The 25,275-nt window shown below is 37.5% G+C and overlaps 1 protein-coding gene across 1 annotated transcript; it reads right to left on the bottom strand.

Moving 5' to 3' along the window:
* Positions 1 to 1,154: 1,154 nt before the first annotated feature.
* Positions 1,155 to 21,260, bottom strand: LOC126941379 (Gilles de la Tourette syndrome chromosomal region candidate gene 1 protein-like). Its single transcript, XM_050767908.1, is given in 6 exon segments — positions 1,155 to 1,495; positions 13,839 to 13,909; positions 13,911 to 14,015; positions 17,536 to 17,552; positions 17,637 to 17,654; positions 21,194 to 21,260. Coding segments are annotated over 6 exon segments (408 nt in total). The 3' UTR covers positions 1,155 to 1,365.
* Positions 21,261 to 25,275: the final 4,015 nt, after the last annotated feature.

The raw sequence follows: 25,275 nt of genomic DNA, 5'->3' as shown, positions 1-25,275 counted from the left end.
AGCTTCACGTTTCAGGCAGGAAGCAATGGATATATGTCCCTGAAATCAATTCAATGTGATTATTTGCTAAGTTTTCATGAATACTAAAAAGGAAAGGTCGGCTGACATAAAAAATGCAGTGCAATGGTTCCCTCAGGGGCTGGGCACTGGTGAGGTCTGCATTACTGCTTTTTGATCTTCCATTTATCCTTTTCTGAATATGAATAAAATATCCTTTGAGATTTAGTTTAAAATTAAGGAAAATTAACGATCCCCTTTGAAAATCAGTCTCTGCTATGCTATTACTCTTTAAGAAAGTTAAGAAACCTTTCAAACTTTAATTAGGAGTCTACCATTCCCTCTCTCTCACTCTTAAATTGTATAGATTTTTCCAGGGGAAACACCCTGATTTTCGTTGGCCGTTGTTTTCAGCATGCACTCTCTAGATGTGGCTCAGGGGGCAACTTCAGAGCCAAGACAGGTGTATTTCAACCCTTTAATTTTATGTGGAGAGTTGACCTTGCTGCGTGGACCACAAAGAAAGCACTCAAATAAGAGGAGATCTAACGTATGCTGGGTATGTCTTTCCAAAACCTGAGATTGTTTAATCATTTTGCAAAGTAGCGGCAACTTGAGTGGTTCCCTAACCACTATTTCTGTAAATGTAGTGTATTGGACAGCTAATGGAAGAAATGTGCAACAAAGTGAGGTCTTTTGTGTGTGTACAAGATCATAATGGAACATGTTTCTAGGTAGAAGTATATTTACATTTATATCTTCAGGTACTCTTATTAAAAACAACCTACTGATTAAAAATCAGGAAAAGTTTCATCTCCCTGCAATGGTGAGGAATTGTGGCAATCCAGCCTCTTGTGAGTGACGTTATGAGTGAGGCATGTAATTGACCAGGCAGAAGTGCATAGTGACGGCATGGATTATAGAACAGTCAAGTACGACATTCTAATATTTTTATTTAATTGGCTGTGCAGTTGATTGGGATGATTAACTTAGCTCTGCATTATAGCCATGAGTGATGTCATTTAGGGAAGAATCTGAAGAAAAGAAACTTGTGACTTCATCGGCTACTACTAAGCAGTTCTAGGATCTTTGCTGATCTTTGGGGCACTGGTGGCAGAGCACTTGTGGTTTCCAAAGACCAGGTTTAAAAAGTGTGGTTCTGCCATTGACAGGAAGGCAACCAAGGATAAATCACTTAACCTCGGATTTTTTTTGTTAGTAAAATAGAGATATTAATGTATGCCTAACTTAGGTTTAAACACGACACTTAAATTTGGGTCATTGCAAGAATGAAAGGAGTATATGAAATCGCTATAGAACACTGTAGAACACTGTAAAGCAGTTATTTTTATTCATTAGCCCATAATATCACTGACAATAGAGACGGTAGTGATGTCTTTCTATCCTGATTTGTCTCTCTTCATTGGTACTGATGGATGGGGCCAAGCTTGCTGTGGATGAGTTCCTCACTGTGTTTCTTACCTGGATTTTGAAGATCCTGAAATATAGAAATATTGTTTAGAAACAATGAACATTTTCTCTGGGTCTAATTTTTTTTACATGAATGTACTTACATCACTGAGGGGAAGTTATTATCAGTCCTGAATGTTCTAGAAAGAAGGCCAGTAAAACTCAGTGATTAAGAAAGTTTTGTAAACCTTTCTATATAGCCAAATTGGCTTGTCACTGTCTTCTGAAATATAACATGTGCATGTTATTTCTGCTTGTGATCCTAACAGTTATTTCTCCATTTATTTTGTATAGAATGTCTTCCCTCTCTAGTGTTTCCTTTGTTTAGAACCCGATTAAGTTCACTTTTTCTAAAAATAGACTTTTTTGATTACCTCAGCTGTACAGTAAACACCATCCTTAAAAGGTCTTTGGTGAATGTGTAATTTACTGATTTGTATTGTTATTTACCATAACATGTGTATATCATTTACCTCTTAAAGTCAATTGTGAATTCTTTGGGGGAAGGAATATGCATTGTACTCAACTGTTAGAAAATAATACTAGAATTTTATGATGACAGGATGATTAGATGAATAAGAAGGGCTACCCTAGTAAGAACTATTTGGGAGCAAAGAAGGTTAATTGGCCAGAAAGAGTTTAAAACATTTATTTGATGGAAAAAGGTTTTCAAAATCAATTTAAAACTTGATGAAATTAAAGAGGAAAAGTATTGACTGGAAACCACTAATGCATGACCAAGAATGTTTAAAGGAAGAAGACAAAAATTTAAGTTTCATATTTGGAAAAGGAAAAATTGAGGGTAAAATTAGACCTATGAAGAGAAATCTGGTGGGTCTCTTTTAGTTGTCTTGTCATCTATAGTCAATGCAACATAACTGTTGTATTTTTCACATAGAAAAACAAATGTAGAACCTGTATCTCTTGCAAACCGCACCCTGATCTTTCTTTACAAATCAATCTTCTTCCTATACCAAAATGTTCTCCTTTTTGATGGCAGCATTTGAAGTGATTGTGTGAGGTCCTGGGAAAGAAAGAAATGCACAATTGTTGCATTACTTTATTTCATATTTAAATAGACAGTCATCTTCTTATTACCTCTTCTAACCAAAGTCAAAATACACAGAACGTTGAATATACAGTTATTGAAAAGAACAGTTGCTATTAAGATTGGCAGTTTCTGTTCTGAATGTTCTTAACAGGACTAGTTCTTCCTTAGCATGTCCTTAGTCTTCCAAGTGTTTTAGGCAATACTAAGACAATTAGCTTTTTCATGATAGAGATAAGTGTTACACAAAAATGAAGTTACTGTTATTGTCCATTCTCTGTTCTTTTAATATTATCTTACTGGTTTAGGTTGACTTGTGATTTTCTTTCCCAGTGGAATTTTCCATTAGATTGCATTTAGAAACAGTATGGGTTCTTAGACTCCAGTAAAAAATGCTCACTGCTCATGGCCACTTGTCTTCAGGCCATAAGGAAGATGCAAATTGACTGCATAGACCATGAGACAATGTTCAATCACACTGGCTTTTGTAGGCTCACCTTTTTAAGAATTCTTCTTGGCCAAATTCGATAAAATGAAAGGATTCTTACTTGTAGAGTCTTCCTGGCTAGTTAACTCAGCTTTCGGATGCTGCATTGCCAACAACTCACTTGCATTTATAATTTAAATATAGTGACATAGAAAGCAGACTTTCAAAGATCTGAATGTGGTTTTACAATCAAATTTTTCATCCCCATAACCTTTGGTATGTGATCATTCTGGCCCACCTTCACCAAGAATCCTATGAGGTCGGTTTAGCCAGAATTCCCATTATATCTGATGTTTCCTCTCAGTAATTTTCCATCCACTGACCTCACCCTCCTCCTTGGCTATAAATCCCCACTTGTCCATGCTATATTTGAAATTGAGCCTGGTTTTCTTTCTCCTTTGCAGTTGTTCCTGAATAGAATCTGTGTTCACAACTTTAACCTTAACCTCTGTCCAGTTCTGGTTTTCTTTGCCAGGCGGGATATCTATTTCTAGGATCTCTACGTAGTGTATAAACTTGAAACAACAATTGTGTTTTTTTTTGTTGTACTTTTTTCTTCCAATCAATGAAAAAAAAATTAAGCACTTTATATCTAAATTTTCTCTGAGAATAAATGTAATATTTACAGGGCTTGTAGTATAAGACGGTGGCATAGTAAGGAAGAGAAAGAGAGAATGGTGAACAAGAATTTATATTCCAGTGGTGATTAATTTGTCATACTTGGGATGTGTCATCATTTGCTAAGTTATGTAAGTCAAATTATTTCCTATATATTTTTTTATCTTTTGTAGTAAAGTCTAAATATTCTATGGTAAGAGAAGACTGAAAACTCTAAATACCGTGGCATTAGGGGCCCTGTTTATTTTGGTTAATTTTTTCATCCTTAGCATCCAGCTCAGCAGCAGATAGATACAGAGTAGGTGATAAGCAAATATTTATTTTTTTCCAAATATTTATTGATTAAGCAAATGAATAAAAATGAAATGAAAATTCTATTCTACAAGTATTTTTTTTTTTTAAAGCTGGTTAAACTGAACTCTTGAAAAGGAGGCTAATTCAAACACTTGGTCATTTCTACTATTGTTTTAAGTAGAAAAAGCCCAAACAAGTATCTAACTGAGCACCAAAGAAAAGAGCTAACAGCTTAAATAAACTTGCAAAGGAGTTGATACTGGCATGTGTATGCAGTGATATTCCTAACACCTTGTTTGACTGTTCCACACAATTTTATTTTACTGGTAACAGTTTGCTAAATAAATGGAGACAAACTTACATTAACAGAACCCTTCTCTGAGCTTGATGAAAGCATATTAACCAGACAGATAACAGCAACTTCTAGGAACTTAGTTGCTTCCTAACTCCGGCGTACTAGAGACCTAACGGTGAAGGTGAGAGTTTTATTTAGTTATGCTCATTATAACTATCACAACCCACTCAGGGATACAGAATGATCACTGCCTTCATTCTATCATTGCTTTTTTTTTTTTTTTTTTTTTTTTTTTTTTTTTTTTTTTTGAGACGGAGTCTCGCTGTGTCTCCCAGGCTGGAGTGCAGTGGCAGTGATCTCGGCTCACTGCAAGCTCCGCCTCCCGGGTTCACGCCATTCTCCCGCCTCAGCCTCCCAAGTAGCTGAGACTACAGGCGCCCGCCACCACGCCCGGCTAGTTTTTTATATTTTTAGTAGAGACGGGGTTTCACCATGTTAGCCAGGATAGTCTCGATCTCCTGACCTCGTGATCCACCCGCCTCGGCCTCCCAAAGTGCTGGGATTACAGGCTTGAGCCACCGCGCCCGGCCTATCATTGCTTTAACTTAACAGACACCATCATTTTTCTGGCCTATAAAAAATGTTTATTGTGTTCATCCTTTTATCTAGATTGGTGCTATCCAGTGGAATTTTCAGTGCTGATAGCTATGTTCTAATATCTCTGTTATCCAACACTGTGGCCATAAGCCTTGGAAGTGTGGCCAGTGCAACTGAGGAACTTGATTTTTAATTTAACTAATTAGAATTTAAATTTAAATAGCCATATTGGCTAGTGGCTCCCACATTGGGACAGGGTAGCTTCAGACTGTAGCACCAGTGTTCTGTGGTGGTATCTGGCTTTGGGCCAGATAGAGTCAGGGTTTAAACCCAGTTCTGCTATAATATTTATAAGTTATGGGAATTTTGCCAGATTCCAAGGGATGACTACACACACACATGCGTGCACGCGCGCGCACACACACACACACCTACAGCCTAAGTAGACTTACCAAGGAGTCAATGTATAAAATATGTGTCTACAAGAATTACTGGTGTATATTAAGCCAACAATGATCCTTAAAGTCCCCTTACTTTCTGGATATATTATAGATAATAATTACAGTTTGTTAACTTTGGGCGAAACACTGTGCCGAACACCTTTTATACTAAAGTATGGAAGGTTAAGCAAACTGACCAAGGCAGCATGTGATGAAGCCTAGATTTAAGCCCAAGGCTGAATCTAAAACCTATATATTTATATATATATAGGGTAATATATAGTACATAATATATATTATATATACATTATAAAATATATAGTTATATATTTATATGAAAAATATAAACATATTTTATATGAAAAATATATATAAATACATAATTATATATAACATACATACTGTGTGTGTATATATTTTATATATATATATTATATATATAAAATGTATTACCCCAATATTGCCTTTTAGCTTCCTGGGTGTGGGACGAATGGCTTATCCATCTTCCTCGACAGAACACTTTGAATTTTATCATTGGCTTAGTTTGTACAGAAGGCACTGATGAATAAGAAGGAAGATAGCATGTTGGGGGTGGCAATTCACTCCCTAGAAAGTATTAGTACATCAGTGGCTCCTTTTCACTTGTTTCAGAAGCTCAAAGAATGCAAGAGCACTGTGTGATAGGCTGCTTTTGCAGAGGAGTTATAGCAAGATTAGAACCTAGACCTCAGTGTCTCCTACAATGATTCACAGCAACTTGGCCAGAGACCAGTTTGTAGATCTTATCCAAGACAAGCCTCAGGACATATTTCAGAGTATCAGCTTGCAAAAAAACCCATTTCTGAGTGCTAACATCATTGTATGTTGTCTTTTGCTACATAATTTTATTCTTATTTTGTTAAAAACAAAATATACCTTTGGTTGTTTTTCTGGTCACTCTTTGATTCCTGGTGTAATAATAGCAGGGGCCCTGAATCAGAGAATGAGACCTAAAGGCTCTGACAATTGCAGCAGAATGGGGAAATTGGTTATGCTCACTCAGAAGAAGCGACTGATGCTCCTCCATCTCATGTGAAGCTGGGAGGAATGGGCATAGTTTCATGATCATCTCTGCTGAGGTAGGCAGGGAGCTCATGTGGACTGATTGTAGCCATTGGCTCTAGCTTAGCATAGGCTCCCTGTTAAGTAGGAACACCAATATTGACACTAGACAACACACAAAGTGTGAGAATAATGTAAGACAGATAGGACTGTTCCCTGCAGATGGTGGGTAAGTCTTTGACTCTGCACCAGGGAAGAATGAGCTTGGGTGTAAGAGCTCATAACAGCTGCCACTCTGGGCCCTGGTCAACCCTTTAGGCTCAGATAGAAGCCTCCACACATGTCTAGCTGAGTAAGAACTCTCTCTTTGATAAGAGCAGTTTTAAAAGGGGCAAATAGAACCATATTAGGGTTCTATTTTTATCTTATTTCTCAATGACATGACGCTGTTCTGAATGCTGGATGCTTTATTGACATGAGAATAAAAAGGGAGACTTCTGGTGCTGACAACAAGGTGTGACTGTCAAAAACTGGCCATTCCTCAGTAGGCATGTGGCCCTGCTCTCAAAGTTGCATCAGTAAGAATGGCTCAAGATCAATTTTTCTGAAAATCTAGTCATTATTTTTTGGCAGGCATTCTCTAAATATAATTGGCTTATCACTAAAATCCTATCTAGCAGGTTAACTCATTTAGTTACTTGGGATTACATTTTGTATTCAATTTATCTTGGAGGTACACCAAGAAGTTACCTTCATTAAAATTAGATGTTCTTTGCAATCTGGAAAGAAGTTTTAAATGGGCATTTTATAACATCTGCTTTAAAAATTCTCTAGTATAAAATACTTATTTATAAGCTCTATAATGTAAAACTTTGAGACTTTTTGTTTGAGTGGATTTGATATTGCTGTTAAGATACTTGTCCTTTTCTCCAACCTTTCCTTTACCTACCTGATGGACAAGTTTCAGAGCTTTCTATTAAAGCATAAATCTATAACTTTTATTAAGGGATTAAAATCTGAGTCTTTTTCTTTGTGCACAAATAAATCAATCTGTCTTTAATTTGTGGTGTAGATTATCTGCAAATACTTTCCAAAGAGCTTTAACTCTTAGCTGTAGGATATCTTAGCTTAGATATCAGGCTAGAACATTTCTTCAAGATTACTTGAAGTACATGTGATAATCTATTCTTCTTATTGTTCTAAATTTTAGAACTCTGGGATCAAGTTAGACCACTAGAAAACCACATGTTTAGAGAATCAGACAATAATTTTGGCCTTTTTTTTTTTTTTTTTTTTTTTTTTTTTTGAGACAAGAGTCTCACTCTATCCCCCAGCTGGAGTACAGTGGTGCAATCTCGACTCACTGCAACCTCTGCCTACTGGGTTCAAGCAATTCTCATGCCTTGGCCTCCCCAGTAGCTGGGATTACAGGTGCCCGCCACTACACCCAGCTAATTTTTGTATTTTTAGTAGAGATGAGATTTCACCATGTTGGCCAGGCTGGTCTCGAACTCCTGACCTCAGGTGATCCACCCTCCTAGGCCTCCCAACGTGCTGAGATTACAGGCATGAGCCACTGCGACCACGCTTTTTTTTTTTTTTTTTTTTTTTTTTAAAACTACATGTACACATTTTCTTCAGTTTTATGCATATGACCATGTCAAGGGATGTTGTCAGAGAAATGATATTAGGACATTTTTTTGTAAGGTCGAGGTCATGGATTTTGTGCTCCACATTCACAGAGTGACCTTCATGGGGGCTCCCAGCCTAAATGTAGTCCTCCCTTCTCATCTGCACTTTCGCATTTTGTGATTTCAGCTTCCCGAGGCCAACTGAGGTCCAACAATATTAAATAGAAAATTCCAGAAATAATTCATACATTTTAAAATTCCCTGCTGTTTTTGGTAGTGTGGTGAAATATGCTGTCCTGCTCCATCCCACCCGGGGCATGAGTCATCCTTTTGTTCAGTATATCCACACTGTAGATATTACCTCCCCCTGTTAGTCACTTAGTAGCTGTCTTGTTTATTGTATTGAAAAAAAATACAGTATGTAAAGAGTTCAGTGTTATCCAAGGTTTTACTCATTCACTGAGGGACTTGGAACATATTCCCTATGGAAAGTGTGTTGCCCAATTCTTTTTATGAAAGAATGCTGTGTTTCCTAATTATTGATACCTAAGGAAAACTAAACTTTTCCTGAACATTTCTTTTCCTTTTGACTGTTCATCTTTTTAAATTTTATTTTTTATGGGTACATAGTAGGTGTACATATTTATGGGATACATTATATATAATATATATTTATTGACAAGGTCTTACTCTGTCACTCAGCTGAAGTGCAGTGGTGCTATCCTGGCTCACAGCAGGGTAGTGACCTTTCAGGCTCAAGGAATCCTTCTGCCCCAGCCTCTCAAGTTGCTGGGACTACAGATAACTATGCCTGGTTAATTTAAAAAAAAGTGTAGAGATGGGGGTCTTGCCATGTTGCCCAGACTGGTCTGAAACTCCTAGCCTCAAGTGATCCTCCTGCCTTTCCTCCTAAAGTGCTAGGAAACCAGAAGTTAATCACCATGCTTGGCCTACATGAGATATTTTAATACAGGCATCCAATATATAATCATATCAAGGCAAATGGGGTGTACATCACTGAAAGCATTTATCATGTCTTTGTGTTATAAACATTCCAATTATGCACATTTAGTTATTTAAAAATGTACAAAAATTATTGACTTGAGACCCTGTTGTGCTATCAAATACTAGATTTTAATCATTCTATCATACTTTTGTACCCATTAACCATCCCCACTTCCAATCCCATCCCCATCACCCTTCCCAGCCTCTGTTAACCATTATTCTACTTTCTATCTCCACGAGTTCAATTGTTTTAATTTTTAGCTCCCACAAATGAGTGAGAACGTGCAGTTTGTCTTTCTGTGCCCAGCTTATTTTATTTAACATAATGACTTCCAGTTCCATCTATGTGGTTGCAAATGACAGGATCTCATTTTTTAAAATGACTGAATCGTACTCCATTGTGTATATGTACCACATTTTCTTGATCCATTCATCCATTGATGGATACTTAGGTTGATTCCAAATGTTGGCTATTGGGAATAGTGCTGCAGTAAACATGGGAGGGCAGATATCTTTTAGATATACTGATTTCCTTTCTTTTGGGTATATACCTAGCAGTGGAATTGCTGTAGTAGTTCTATTTTTCGTTTTTTGAGGTACTTGTAATAATTTATATTACCATCAGCAGTGTACAAGGGTTCCCTTTTCTCTATATCCTCACCAGCATTGGTTATTTACTGTGTTTTGAATAAAAGCCATTTTAACTGGGTTGAGATGATATCCCATTGTAGTTTTGATTTGCATTTCTCTGGTGATCAGTGATGTTGAGTACCTTTTCATAGACCTGTTTTCCATTTGTATGTCTTTTGAGAAATGTGTATTCAGATCTTTGTCCATTTTTAAATTGGATTATTGAATTTTTTCCTATTGAGTTATTTGAGCTCCTCATATATTCTGGTTATTCCTTGTCAGATGAATAGTTTGCAAATATTTTTCTCTCATACTCTGGGCTGTCTCTTCACTTTGTTGATTATTTCATTTGCTACTGTAGAAGCTTTTTAACTTGATGTGATCCTATTTGTTCATTTTTGCTTTGGTTGCTTATGCCTGTAGGGTATTACTCAAGAAATCTTTGTCCAGACCAATCCTGGAGAGTTTCCCCAATGTTTTCTTGTAGTAGTTTCATAGTTTGAAGTATTAGATTTAAGTACTTAATGGATTTTGATTTGATTTTTGTATATGGATAGAGATAGGGATCTAGTTTCATTCTTCTGCATATGAATATCCAATTTTCCTAGCACTATTTATTGGAGAGACTATTTCCCCAATGTATATTCTTGGCTCTCTTGTCAAAAATGAGTTCATTGTAAAGGTATGGATTTCCTTCAAGGTTCTCTGTTTTGTTCCATTGATGTATGTGTCTGTTTTTATACCAGTACCATGCTGTTTTGGTTATCATAACTCTGTAATATAATTTGAAGTCAGTTAGTGTGATTTCTCTAGTGTTGTTATTTTTGCTCAGGTTGGCTTTGGCTATTCTGGGTCTTCTGGGGTTCCATATAAATTTTAAGATTAGTTTTCCTATTGCTGTGAAGAATATCATTGGTATTTTGATAGGAATTGCATTTAATCTGTAGATTTTTGGGATAGTATGGATATTTTAACAATATTGATTCTTCCAATCCATGAACATGGAATATCTTTCCATATATTTGTGTGTCCTTTTCAATTTCTTGCATTAATGTTTTATAGTTTTCATTGCAGAGATCTTTCACCTATTTGGTTAAATTCATGCCTAGGTATTTTATTTTATTTGTAGCTATCATAAATGGGATTACTTTCTTGATTTCTTTTTCATATTGTTCACTGTTGGCATAGAGAAATGCTATTGATTTTTGTATGTTGACTTTGTATACTGCAACTTTACTGAATTTGTGAATAAATTCTAATAGGTTTTTGGTGGAGTCTTTAGGTTTTTCCAAATACGAGATTATATCATCTGCAAATAAGGATAATTTGGCTTCTTCCTTTCCAGTTTGGATGCACTTTATTTCTTTCTCTTGTCTGATTAGTCTAGCTAGGATTTCTAGTACTATGTTGAATAACAGTGGTGAAAGTGGGCGTTCTTGTCATGTTCCAGATACTAGAGAAAAAGTTTTCAGTTTTCCTCCATCCAGTATGATACTAGCTGTCATATATAACTTTTATTTTGTTGAGGTATATTTCTTCTAGACACAGTTTTTTGAGGGTTTTCCATCATTAGTTTTTTAAGTCATTACTCCCCAAACTGTGTTCTGCAGTCTTTTTCTAAGCAGACTGGTAAGTGGCACATGGAAAAAGCTTTCTGACCCCTTTATATGGTAATCATCACATTAACGGCTCTGTGTGGTTGAACAGTTAAGAAGAAACAAACATTAACTTTATTTAAATCCTGAATTTGCTAATATTTCTTACATCATGTGTGTGGTATGTGGGACATTTCAATTATGATCTGGCAGAACAGCATTAAGCAGATACCAGTTTGTGAAATGCTGCTGCAGTTTCGTGATTTTCCTCTTTACTGTGTTTTGGTTGCCAAGAGGCTCAGAGAGAAATTTGCAAAATTTTAGACTTAAATTCCTAACCTGTGACCTGGACAAGGTAGCCATAGACATCTTCGTAAAATTTCAAATTCCACTTCATCCCACCTGCTTTGTGAATTGTGGCAGAGCTGTTTCTGCTGGGTCCCTGTCCCCACAAGAATGCAGAGCATCATGATTCCTCTTTCTCTACAATCACAATAGCAAGCTCTGCTTACTTTTTCTCATTTATCTTAACTACTTATCTCTTTCTATTCTGGGCATTTTACTGACTCATGTTTTACTTTCAATTCAGTTCTTCCAATGACCTGCAGCGAATACAGGTCCATAGACTTATCAACCAATCTCACATTTACTTGTTTCTAAAGCTTTAACATCCAGTCTCTTCCAGTGAGCCCTACTCAGTGGAATTTCAGCATATACTTTATATTATAATATCATCTTTTTATGACTTCTATTTCTATCATCTTATTTTCCTTCCTTCATATTTTTTTCTTCAAATTTCCAACTTATTTATTGTCCCATTTTCTCATACATATCTCTGAAATCTGGCTCAAGTCCTTCATGTAATGAGATGATGGTGTAAATAACAAATTAAGTATTTTTCATAATTAATTAAAAATAAATAGGTTGTTTCCTTTCTAATACCTGAAGGGATATAGTCAGATGGAAGTGGGTATGACGCCATGGCTGGGATATGAGTGGGAGTGTTGCCAGATCATTTTGGAGAATGGGAGGTGTTAGGCAAAGCTGGGTAAATGTGAGGCTCTTTGAGGCCCTGAGCAGCATGGAATAAAACAGTGTTTCCTTGTCTGACTGACCCTAGCAGAAAGCTCAGCTTTGTGTCTGACCAGTTGTGCCTTCTGGGTCATAGCCATGCAAGAGAAACCTTGGCCATGCTGGCGTTGTCATTTCAGGATAAGGTGTCAGTTCCCTCCCAAGTGTGTGATTTGGAATCCTGATGTGCAGCAGCATGCAGGACAAACACCTGCCACCACAGGGTGTGCCCATCATAGCTCTCAGCTGCACTCGCAACAATGACTCTAGCTACTCTGCAATATTTTGGGAGAAGTTACTTGCGTGCTTACTTCATTGGTCAAAATTCTCTTCCAATTGAAATTGGGTGACCTACAATCAACTTTTTTGCTTCCTGGATATTCTGGAGTGACACACTAGAGTGCATTGAGAACAAATGTTTAATTATTAAACACGGCCCTGCCTCTGAACTGTTTGACTAAAAGAAATACCACAGACATATTTCTGACCCTGATGCCTCCGACTTTGTTTTATGCCTTGATTTGTCAACATCCATTTGTCTTTTTCAAAACCGAAGTAGAGAATTTCATAAAAATGTTATTTGTCTTGCACTGGAATGAACACACCTCATTTATGTGATCGAAGTTGTCTCCTTTTCCCAGTTTTATTCCTCCTAACATCACTACCAATTGAATACTTCAGACACATCTCTTTTACATAGGTTACAGCATAAAAACTTTTACTCCTGTTACCTATAGGTTAAAATCTAAACACATTATTATTTTGGATTTCCAAATCTCCAAAGTTTGGGTCCAGTTTTTATTTTTAGCCTTATTTTTGGTTAGCACTCCTTCCACAAACCATTTGCTCCAATCACACTAATGTTTTCATTTGTTGCTTTCAGTTTTTGCCTTGAATGTGTTTCAATACAGGTCCTTAATGTACATAAATAATATAAATAGTAGTAGAAGTAGTGAAAATAATGGTGACCACATTGAAATGTTTGAATCATGTACTTTTTTTTTCCTGTCTTTCAACTATTTGGCATTTGTCTTCTTTCTACACATTTCTTCACCTATCCTAACATCACGTCAGGGTCCTCTCAGCCCCCTTTTCTCTGTTATGCCTTCTGGAGCACTGTAGCTAGAAATAAACCCTCTTTGCTGAGCTACTTTGATTCTTACTGTCCAATCATTGGTGACCACGTTTTGGGTAACTTCTACATCTAGGTACCCTTTTATTGTGTGTTTAGAAAGTTCTCAGCTTTTAGGAGTGACGTATGTACATTCTTTAATGTGAATGGCACGTATTTCAAACCTTTTGTGGGATATGTTGATTATATATAGAAAATTAAATTCTGGAGGCCGAGGCGGGCAGATCACAAGGTCAGGAGATCGAGACCATCCTGGCTAACACGGTGAAACCCCATCTCTACTAAAAATACAAAAAATTAGCCAGGCGTGGTGGCGGATGCTTGTAGTCCCAGCTACTTGGGAGGCTGAGGCAGGAGAATGGCGTGAACCGGCATGCAGAGCTTGCAGTGAGCTGAGATCACAACACTGCACTCCATCCTGGGGGACAGAGCAAGACACCGTCTCCAAAAAAAAAAAAAAGAAAATTCTGGTATAGCTAATACATACCTGCACACACATGCATAAATAGGAGCAATACACAAGAGGAACAAAAACATGCAAATGGCAGGTAGTGACTGGCTCCTCCCCTCCTGTCACTGAAGCCACTTGGAAGATTTCTGTGTTCTCTCTCCTTCCTCTTCCTCCTCTTATTTGCAGGTCTCCATTTTGATGAGTTTTTCTGATCTGACAAAGTAAAATGGGGACTGTGAACTGAGTTGCATTAATATAGTTCTAGTTGAAAGTAGTCCATGTTTACTATTTATTTTGTAATGTTTAGTTAAAAAATTTTGTATTGATGAATGTGCTTTTTTTTTTTTTAAAAAAATTATGATATGTAAACAAAAATTTAGAGGAGATCCATACTTAATCTTCTGTTTTTTTCCAGAAGTTTTGGCTCAGTCCTGCAATCATTATACCAATGACAAGAGTAAAATCAGTGGAGATAACACAGGGATGCAAACATGAACACTTTAACATATTAGACAACTTGATAATTCACATTCAGATTGCAATGAAATGAAGAGAAATTTGCTGTCCTCTAATTTAATTGTTTGGCTTATTATTTTCTCAGAAAAGAGGCTATGTGATTCTTTCCGAGGTTGGCTGGGGATTTCTTGGAATGGAGTGGAGTGAGACCTGGCACAGGGTGGATGCAGACCTCCTGGGGACTGGCTGCACCAGCAAGATGCCCTCTCCCTTAGGCTGCAGCTACACCTGTGAATCATACATTTGGGAGAAATGTAGATCTTACTGGGGGATTTAACCTACTTGCAATTTGTGGAAAATATCCAAATGGAATTACAAAAGCATCACCTACTTATAACAACACATTTATTTTCCTTGACGGTCTTTGGTTTTGACTTGTCGAATTTGTTTATTTAAAGAAGGTTGGTAGGTGGCAGTTTTTGTCTGCCGTGTGTGGTGTGTATGCGTGTGATACTGACCTAGCTAAAAATATTTGCATATGCCCGTCGGCCATTGAGAAAATAAGAATCAGCATAGAAACGAATCAATTTATGCTCCGCAAGGATCCCATTTTTAAAATATATACAGATGGGATGGTTGAATCAGGATGCATGATACTCTCGTGCATTTCTGAAGTTTACTGCACCACCTGCAGCCTGTCTTTGTGCACCTGAAAACCCTTCAGAAGCAACGATCTCCGTATGTGATGTCCTGCACCCTGCTGGATTCATGCTGTGACGTTGTACATTGTCACAGGGGAGGAGAAAACCAATAGGGTTTAGACAGAGGCTCAGTTCAACTCTGGGAAAAGAGCCTACAAAAATTTGCATACAATTTCTATTATTTTGTAATTGTGGAATTATTACTATTTTTCATTTAAGTCACTCATTCAGTGCACTTTATGGAGATTACCTTAATGGGAGTGAGTGAGTGGGGTCATTGGGACTCCTGGAGCTTTTTCTTAGTTGGAGGACAACTTTTTATTAAGGTTTTAATTTTTAAATTTTATTTTTTAAATAAATGAAATTTTAATTTATTTTTAAATTTTATTAATCTATTAATTTTCTGATTTGTTAAGGTTTTAATTTTTTTCTTCTTTTTAGGCTTCAGTATTAGCCTGAAAGTAATTGAGAAGCCAATTCCAGAATTCTTGAGCTAACTGCCATGGATATTATGCAAAATCAATGGATAATCTCCATCCTTTTTATATGTCATAACAACTGTTTTATTAACCTCTGTGGAAGATTTCAATTTTCTTTGAATCTCTGAACAGGCCTATTTGCACATTTTTTAAGGAGAAGAAAACAGATTTGTAGTGTGAAATTCGCTGTAGGAAATTCTGATAATAATTAAAGAGGAGGCCGGGGCATGGTGGCTCACGCCTGTAATCCCAGCACTTTGGGAGGCTGAGGCGGGTGGATCACTCGAGGTCAGGAGTTGGAGACCAGCCTGGCCAACATGGCGGAACCCCATCTCTACTAAAATACAAAAATTAGCCAGGTGTGGTGGTGTGCATCTGTAATCCCAGATACTTGGGAGACCGGGGCAGAAGAATCGCTTGAACCCAGGAGGTGGAGGTTGCAGTGAGCTGAGATTGTGCCACTGCACTCCAGCCTGGGTGACACAGTGAGACTTTCTCTCAAAAAAAAAAAAAAAAAGGAAATTAGGAAGAAGAAAACAAGAAGGAGGTAATGATGTGTGCAGAGTAGAACATACACACGCGCGCACACACGCGCGCACACACTGGGGTTTTAAAAGCAGTCTTGAGAGGAGGAGGATAAACTTGACATGGCTGTGACAGTCCCATGGGGGAGAGCCAGCGTGTTTTGCTGTGCACTGGCATGAGGAGAGAGATGGAGAGATGATGTGTGCACTGTGTACAATCAATAGAAAGGAGCTGAGAGCTCAGCCACGTGGACACACTGAATTTTCTTCCTTAGATAGGCTGTGCTAAGTGTGTTAATTTGGATTTCTGAAGTTTTCTCTATCTTAAGTGTCATGTAAACTTGGCATAATAAGGCATGATTAAACAGGGAGGCTAGAGAAAATATGCATTCCGTCTTTCAAGAAGAATCCACAAACTGAACCTTGCTTCTCACACTGCTCTAGTGCTCATCCAGGTACTTGTTTCCCCTCAGAACAAGTATTTGCTTTTAGGGAGAATCTTAAAACATGGGCTCGTGTTTCCCTCTGGAGGGACTTGTATTTGGGTAACACTTCCGCTTTACTCTGCCCCTCATCCTGGACATTCCTCCAGGAGAAGGAGGCATGTCCCTTCCCTGACTGGTGAGAAGGAGGAACTGGCCATGCTTGGCTCAGTCCTGACGGCTTCCTTTTTCTCTCTCCCCCAGGGTCATCTGCCTGTCCATGGCATGCATTCTCATCTGCTCTTTGGAGCTCAAATCTTACCTTTACTAATGGCTAGCTGTGTAATCTTGGAGAATTTCTCAAATTTTTGGTGTCTCACTTTGTTGTTTCATAGCTCGAAAATAGATGCGATAATAGATTGCTTCTTTGGGTATTATATGGAAGAGTCTTTAATTAGTTAAAGATAAGGAAGACTTTTGTAGAGGTAAACAGATTAAGCACAGCATACACTATCTCTCACCTCCAGAGACAGAGCCAGCACATCCACGAATGTGTGTCTTGTTGAAGGGGTGATATTAAAGGATAGGGGTGTTGCACATACTAAAAGCTGTCTGTACCTGATGGACACTTGATAAACCTTTGTTAGATGAGGCCCTAATTGAAAGAAGGAAGGTATATTTTGAAATATCTCCAAATGATTCTGCTAAATACCCCTTTTCCTCTCCTGCTACAACACACACGTGTGCTCGCACACATACACACACACACACACACACACACACACACACACAGCACCTTTGTGCATATAAGCACATCACCTATTGAGAGTCATTGTGAAACCTCCCTCTTTAGAGCTGTCTTTTATTAAATTATTAATGACACACATGCTTTCTAAAGACAGCAGGCTGGTAATTTCTTTTTCCTCTTGACAAGCACTGTTAAGAATATACTTATTTTGTACTATTTTGAAAAGTCGTATTTACAAACCACTAGCGTTTTCTGAATTATATTCGACAGCATACCCTACTTGCTTCATGATCCAAAAATAGTATATTGAATAGATAGTGATGTCCTTTACAGTCACTATTGAGTCATAAGGCGCTGAAGGGAAGTCTGGTTCATGGGAAGTGCTCTCTCATACAGGGAGAACAAAGGCTGGGACACGACCTTTGATTTCTTCCTTCTCTTTTAATAATAGATTTTTTAAAAATTCAAACTCAAAATCTAAGCTGTCTTTCATGTTATATTCACTAATAGTGTATATTATAGCTAGATACATGTTAAATATAGGTCTTTAGAATATCTTCATCTAAAATAATTATTTGCAGACAACACATCTATCATTTAGGTTCATGTTGGAGAAACCTGGATTATGGCTTAAAAAGGTATCTAGTCACTCATTACTAATTTTCTTATACTTGCCTTTTAATTCAATTTTGAACATACATATAATATCAGAGATTACCTTGTTGGATGTTATATGGAATGGTGAAATAATACCCTTTAGTAGTTGAGAAACATGGACGATTTAAGAGGGTTAAGCTCAAAACTATATAGGCAAGGAGTACAAAGGCTTGGTTAAAAAGAAAACAGGTTGTTTATACGTGGCTTATCATTAAATCATATAGTTTGATATGCGTAAAAAGTAATGCTCAGATATGTGGTAAAGTAGGGAAGATAGATAAAATCTATTCAATCTGTTTCTCTTAGATGGAAAGCTAGTGCCATATATTCGTTTTTTTAATCTTCAGGGATAAACATAAAACATGGCCCCATAATTACCTCTATTTCTAGTGTGTTCTCTGTGCTGCAGGTATGATAGTAGGTGACTGGCAAGCATTGGCTAGTTTGATTCACAATTTAGTGTGGCAATAATATGTTGGCTCTGATTTTTTAAATAGAAGAAAAAATAAGCATTTGATAAATAAATTGGAAAGCATTATCTCTTTAACAGAAGATTAACTTTATTAAACATTTTGCTGCACTAGGTCTGTGACACTTGAGAAGAACATTTTACAAAGATTTTGGAAATCCCCAAATCTACATATATATTTTTCCATAAAGTACACATACAATGATTTTGAGAACAGCAAAACTCATCTGGAAGGCACATGCTGGAAGATGGGCTTGGTTCACCCCCTGAGTGGCCACTCATGTTCACCTACTAACATATAAACTCAGAGGGTTGGGACTCCAGGTAGGACATGCGCCAGATCAGAAATGTGAGAAGACAAGAGGGCTCGTGGACAGCTGAAGTGACAGATATTCAATTGTAGAAGGCCCGTGTATAATCTCTCTCCACACTTGTTTGTGTGTATTTAAATAATGTTGTATATACAGTTTTGTGTCTGGCATTTCCCCTTCTATGCATTTCCCATGTCGTTAGAAGAATTGAAATTCCTCTGTCATAGAGAAAAATGATAATTATTTGTAATGCTGACTAGATATTTCATTATGTTAAGAATTATTAATTTTTGTGTGTGATAATAATGTCATATTCTGAAAGTTTTTATCTTGGAAGCACCCATGCTGAGGAATTTAGAGATGTAATAATATGTCAGGATTTTGCTACAAAATATGTACTTGAGAGGGGCAAAGTAAGTAGGAGTATGAATGAAGTAAGTTTGGTACTGTGTTGATAATTGTTGAATTTAGGTGATGGAAATTATGGAATTTATTATACTGTTCTCTGTATTTTGCATATATTTAAACATTTCCAAGATTAAAAGTTAAAGTTTTTCTATAAATTTAATTTTGAATGGCTTTATGATGGTCACAATAAGGATATATTCATGTAATCGTTTATATTATACAATTTGGGCACATTTATATAATTTTATTTTTCAAGATCATGTAAGGTATGGCAATCCACATTTCTCTGTGCATGAAATTTTACCAACATTTAAAATTATTCTGGGGGGAGAATTTTGGGGGGTATATTACTGCACCAGGCCAGGCTGGGATTACAGGCATCACATGCCTGTAATCCTAGCACTTTTGGAGGCCAAGGCGGGCAGATTACTTGAAGCCAGGAGTTCGAGACCAGCCTGGCCAACATGGGAAAACCCTGTCTCTACTAAAAATACAAAAATTAGCTGGACTTGGTGGCGCACGCCTGTAGTCCCAGCTACCTGGGCGGCTGAGGCATGAGAGTGGCTTGAACCCAGGATGTGGAGGTTGCAGTGAGCTGAAATTGTGCCATTGCACTCCACCCTGGGCGACAAAGTGAGAGTCTGTTTAAAAAAAAACAACAAAAAAACAAACAACAGAAACAAAAATTTACTGCACCAATGAATGTAATCATTTAAAAGTGATAAGCACTTTTCCAATTGTTTCCCAAGTAGACTTAATTGTTTCCCAAATAGACTGGATATTTTTTCTAATATTATGAGAATGCCAGAGCCACCTCATGCTATTAGTATTGCCCATCATCATGTAAAAATATATCTTAAATTGATAGATCATTTCATTATGGACATTAGAAGAATAGATACTTCTTGAAATATGAGAAATTTATGGTGGTTGTAGAAAATTTGGAAAGTGCAGAAACATCCCAACACTAAAAGAAAAACCACTGTTGAAGTGCGAATTTTTCGTAACAATCTTTTTTCAAAATATTTTGAAATATTCTCTGCTGTTCAGTTGTAATGATAGCTGGAGGCATTTATTTTGTAACCTGTTTTTTTCCAGTACAGATGTGAAAAGCTTCACATCTATTATTTAGTACTGCATTGTCAAATAAAGTTAGTTACAGAGAAGTTTCAGAAAAAAAGATAAATTTGTAAAAGGCCATAGTCTCTGTGAGGGAAAGTGACATAGGACATTTTTCCATGTGGCAGCAGTTAGGAAATGTAGGAAGGGTGTCCGAGTCTCTGAGTCAGCTTTCAGATGCATGTCCTCACTTTCTCTTCATACCCAAATGAAGATCTTGTTTGAAATTTACAGATGGAGAAGCGAAGGTCTTGGAGATACAGGGTTCTTCAGAAAGTGGTCAGAGCCTCCTAACATTGCTTTGGGACTGTGCCCCTCCCTGTTCCCTACTGCTTTGGCTTCTTGCCAGCCTGGGTGTTCTGATCACTGCAATGCTTGCACTTTCCTGAGTCATTACTGTGGAATCTGTTGACCCTTCTTCTTGTGATACTGTTTTCTTCCTTTTTTTTTTTCTTTTTTTAAAGAAAACTGTAAAGTTAATGCATACTCTTGGGAAAAAAGAATTCTAACAGAATTAAAGATTATAATTGAAACATACTTTATACACAGTTTTATATGCCATTTTTTTCTTAATACTACGAACAAGTTTTCTGTGTCCTTAGAATGGTTGCAAATGCCGTTATTGTGGTTACCAGGGGTGTAGCCACATTCTAAGAGTGCATCACCATTGACTTAATGCTCCACTGTATCGTCTGATTAGGCCACAGCCTCGGCTGACCTGCGCTCCTGGCTAAAGGTGACCAGCCTCCACCTCAGAAGGCCAGGCTTTCCCCTTGGCTGCCACCTACAGCCAGTCTAACCCGCCATGCACCCAAGTCTCTTTTTTTTTTTTAAAAATGTTTTCCCCATTACTTCAGGTTTGGATAAAATAATTTACTATGGTTTGTAGCCTGGCTCCCCAAATAATAAGGCTGGAAGTCACGATCTGAAACTGAGTGAATTAACCTGTGCAGGGAAAATTGAGTAATGAGGAAAAAAGACTTTGAAAGAGCTAGGAAGATTCATTTCCTCTTCTCCCTTTTTCTAGTGAACAAACTGTTTCAGGAAAGAGATCTTGCTTACCTCTGCAGCCTCTCTGAGATGTCCCTCATGGCCACAGCGATGCACCCAGCAAAGGACCCAACTTGGGAAGCTGTGGCCAGGATGGTATATGTCACTTTGCATTGCTTCTCATCCTCCCCTCCGAAGCTGTTTTCCTCACCTTCTTGCCATGAGTTTGTACTTCTTTAAACAAAATAGGAGCCTTTTTAGTCATTGCCTCAGACCAGTCTTTTTAGGGAACCTGAGCTCAGGCAGAGACCTAGATGCAGAGGGATGTAAAATGCTCCAGGAAGGAGACGCAGAATGTACAAAAGCTTTATGGGGTGAGGGAGCATGATAGGGTAAAAGTAAAGGAAGGCTGAGAAAAAAAAAAAGTAAATGGCAAATGTGAAATGTGATGGAGAAAGGAAGAGGAGGGGCATGTGATGTAAACTAGCTGGGGACAAAACCACAGAAAGTGGTGTAGACCCCGGAAGCGGTCTGGTCTTGATTCTAAGAGTAACAGCAATCTACTGTAGGGCTTTAGGGAAGATGGCAGTGGGATGGAGATGGGATAGCGTATTAGTCCATTTTCACACTACTGTAAAGAACTGCCTGAGACTGGGTCATTTATGAAGAAAAGAGGTTTAATTGACTCACAGTTCCGTATGGCTGGTGAGGCCTCAGGAAACTTATAATCATGTCAGAAGGGGAAGGAAGGATGTCTTACATGGCGGCAGGCGAGAGAGAGCCTGTGAAGGAGGAACAGTCAAACACTGATAAACCATCAGATCTCATGAGAACTCACTCACTGTCATGAGAACAGCATGGGGGAAACTTCCCATGATCCAATCACCTCCTTCCCTTGACACTTGAGGATTACAGGTCCCTTCCTTGACATGTGGGGGTTACAATTCGAGATGAGATTTGGGTGGGGACACAGAGACAAACCATATCAGGGTAGTAACACTGGATTTGAATTTTGAAAGGGCCACTCTGGTTGTGCAGGGGAGAATAGATCATATGAAGGAGGTTTGCAGTGTGGATATTGCTTGATCAGTTAGCAAGTGATGGCATATTACTGGAGAAAGATGACCTTAGCTTGGACTACTGTGGGAGTAATGGAAATGGAGAAAAATGAGAGATATTTGGGAAGTAAAATGGACAAGATTGGTAAAGGTTGGATATGTAACCTGGGGCAGTAGAGGAGTCTTAGATAACCCCTAGGTCTCTATGTTGAGCTATTTATTGGATGCTGGTGGCATTCACAGAGGTAGCTAACAATGAGAGAAGATGCAGTTGAGGGAAGATAAAACATTTAGTTTTGGAAATACTAGATCCTGTGAACAGTGTGATATTCCAGTCCTGTCTCAGAGAAGAGATTTAGGCTGAGGTCAGACATTTGTGATGTACCTGGTTTAACTGTTCCCTGAAGTTCCCTGAAGCTGGGAGAGTGAACAGATGGTAAGGAGAGGCAAGCTGGCCTTGCCTTCCTGGATTTTATGTTTCCAAATGACTGAGAGTACTGTATGGATTGGATTTAGCCTTTTGCTCGGTACATCTGAGTAAAAGAAGAAGTCCCTGCCCTTCCTCACCCCGCAACCTCCTTCCCCAGATCTGAAGCTGAATTATAACTAATGAGTACATGCCTGGCCCAAATTGGGTCTAGAATGCATTTGTTTAATGTGGGCCTTCTGACTAATATTCAGTCTTACCTGGATATTAGTGGGCTATTTCATTTTTTCAAATAATTGGAGTCATGTTGTAGTTCTTCCAGGGAAATTCCAATCACCAGGGCTGGTGTCTTTGCCCTTGATCACATTGATTTATAGAAGTTATCTTCTTCATTTGTAAGGCATTTGTTGTGTTTGTTATGAGTGAGACACTAAGTAGGGCACAATATGAATATGACATGGGTCTTGCTCACTAATTTTCAGCAAGATAAGAGATTATATTGTCCTTCATAACATTGATTTATGGAAGAGCCCATATGCAGAACTCAGGCTCCTACTCTTTCTGCATTGCTGTCTTTGAGAGCTTGCAGTCACAGAACAGATATTGAAAAATGAGTGGCAGTCAATTTTGACTACCTCAGAAAACAGTACCCATAGTGTGGTTAAGAGGGTAGAGCATGGCTGGATGCAAAGAGTTGAATATGGCTAACCATTTTCCTGTAAGTTGTATATTCCATCTTTCTGAACTGGGTTAGTTATACCAACTTATAAGATGACATTTCTGAGAACAAGTTGGATGTAAGTCACTGATTATGTTTAAAACTGAAGTGTTACCTACTCTATAGTTAGAAATTTTCTCAGACTCATGCAAACTGTTTACTAATAGCTTGCTTTTATATGTGATTCAGATTTTGTCTTTATAGATATACGGGTTGCAAAGTGGGATGTGGCATATCATAATCAGATACGTATTATTAGGGGGCTATCTTAAAGCCTCATTCTCAATCACTTTTGTATATTTCTGGTGCTGATATAATCAATAGAATTTCATATTCAAGAGAGTAAATTTACTAAACCAGATGAACCAAGACAGTACATTATTAATGTATTCTTTAGTATTTAGAATCTTAAACATCAGCATGACATGGGAGCTTACTCCTGACTTGACAATCGTTTTTTAGCCTCTTCAATAGGTAGCTTTGGCTCTTGCTTTCAGTGCTTTCAGGAATGAAGGCTCAGGTGGACAGTGACAGTGATATATTATTTTTTGCATGTAATTATCAATACCTGTTATCATTTATACTTCATTATTAGTTGCAACTATTTTAATGGCCACTCCTATACCCAGAATATCCACAGCATTCTTTAAAATTGTTTTTCTTTATTTAGCTATTACTGTTAACATTAATTATATCAATTTGGAATAAAGGGATATGGGAATATTCTATACAATTTTTTACAGCCTTAATACTCTTTTCTTCAAAATTTTGTGGTATAGAAGAATTTCCTTTCACCAATGGATTTTTGTCCTTTGAAAATATGAAGGACTGCTGTTTTAGCAAGTCAAAATGTTACCTGGGAATGATCAATGGTTATGATTTACCATCTTGTATTACTGGTTTAAAAAATGGAAAATTTGAAAGATGTATGTATTTTTAAAATTAGTTAATTACATTTGGATAGTCTCATGATAGTGAATCATTTTGCTGGAAATGATATGGTAGTATTCATTCCCTTTACCTTAGATTGCATTTAGGTCTTTGAAATATTGCTCCACTTGTGAATTGAATTTTTTTGGGATGAAGTTTCTTCTAAAAGTTATCTGCCTCATTTATTTGCAAAGCATTTGTTGAATGTTTATTATAAGTGAGGCACTAGGTAGGGAAAAACACGGATAAGAAGATATGAGACCTGCCCATTGGTTTATCAGCAAGATTAGTTATTGCAGGCTTCCTCTTATAGCAAATTTGGTGGATATTTATAGAAAGTGAACTTGATCACAGTAAACTGCTTTTGCAAGCGTGGTGAGAGAACTGGTCCACAAATTATGTAATGTAAGGGATAGCTAAAAGCCATGATATCAATTTTAATAAGTAGTAGAAAAAGTATTAATTGTGTTAACAACGTGGCATTAGTTGTATTACAATCCATATGGACCTTGGTTTGCATAGGCCCTGTGTAAATAACTGGAATTAGAACTCCTAAACTTCTGGAATTAGAACTCTTACTGGTCTATAAATTGGGTCAACTGGAACTCCTTCTTCAAAATCTACTGGAAATTTTGGGGTGTGCATTTAAGATGAAAGAAAGGGAAGAATTTTTTTAATTGATTGTCTGTGCAGCTGGTAGTTATGTGTTTTATATACATTTTCTATTTATATTGTTGGTTGGGTAACATTTTCTCCATTTCAGATGAAGAAACTGAGGGTTAGGGTGGCCAAGTTCTCTTGTTATAACTTGGGTGAACTTGAGAGTGACCCATGTCAGCTGGAAGGGGTGGCATTCTCAGAGTCAGGGAGGTGCACTGGACAGAGAATCCTCTGTGTCCAACATTGCGTTCTACATTTTACAAGGATGTAATAAACACAAACAAAATACAATGCAGGCTAAAACTGAACTTGTGACAGTTCCTTCTCAGCCTCATCTTCCACTGTATTTCATATCCTAATTGAATACCATCTACTTGTCTTCTATTCTAGAAACAA

This window comes from Macaca thibetana, chromosome 18, assembly GCF_024542745.1.
Source record: "Macaca thibetana thibetana isolate TM-01 chromosome 18, ASM2454274v1, whole genome shotgun sequence".
Taxonomy (NCBI): domain Eukaryota; kingdom Metazoa; phylum Chordata; class Mammalia; order Primates; family Cercopithecidae; genus Macaca; species Macaca thibetana.
The sequence above is the reverse complement of the archived record's forward strand: the minus strand, read 5'-3'. Positions and strand labels throughout refer to the sequence as shown.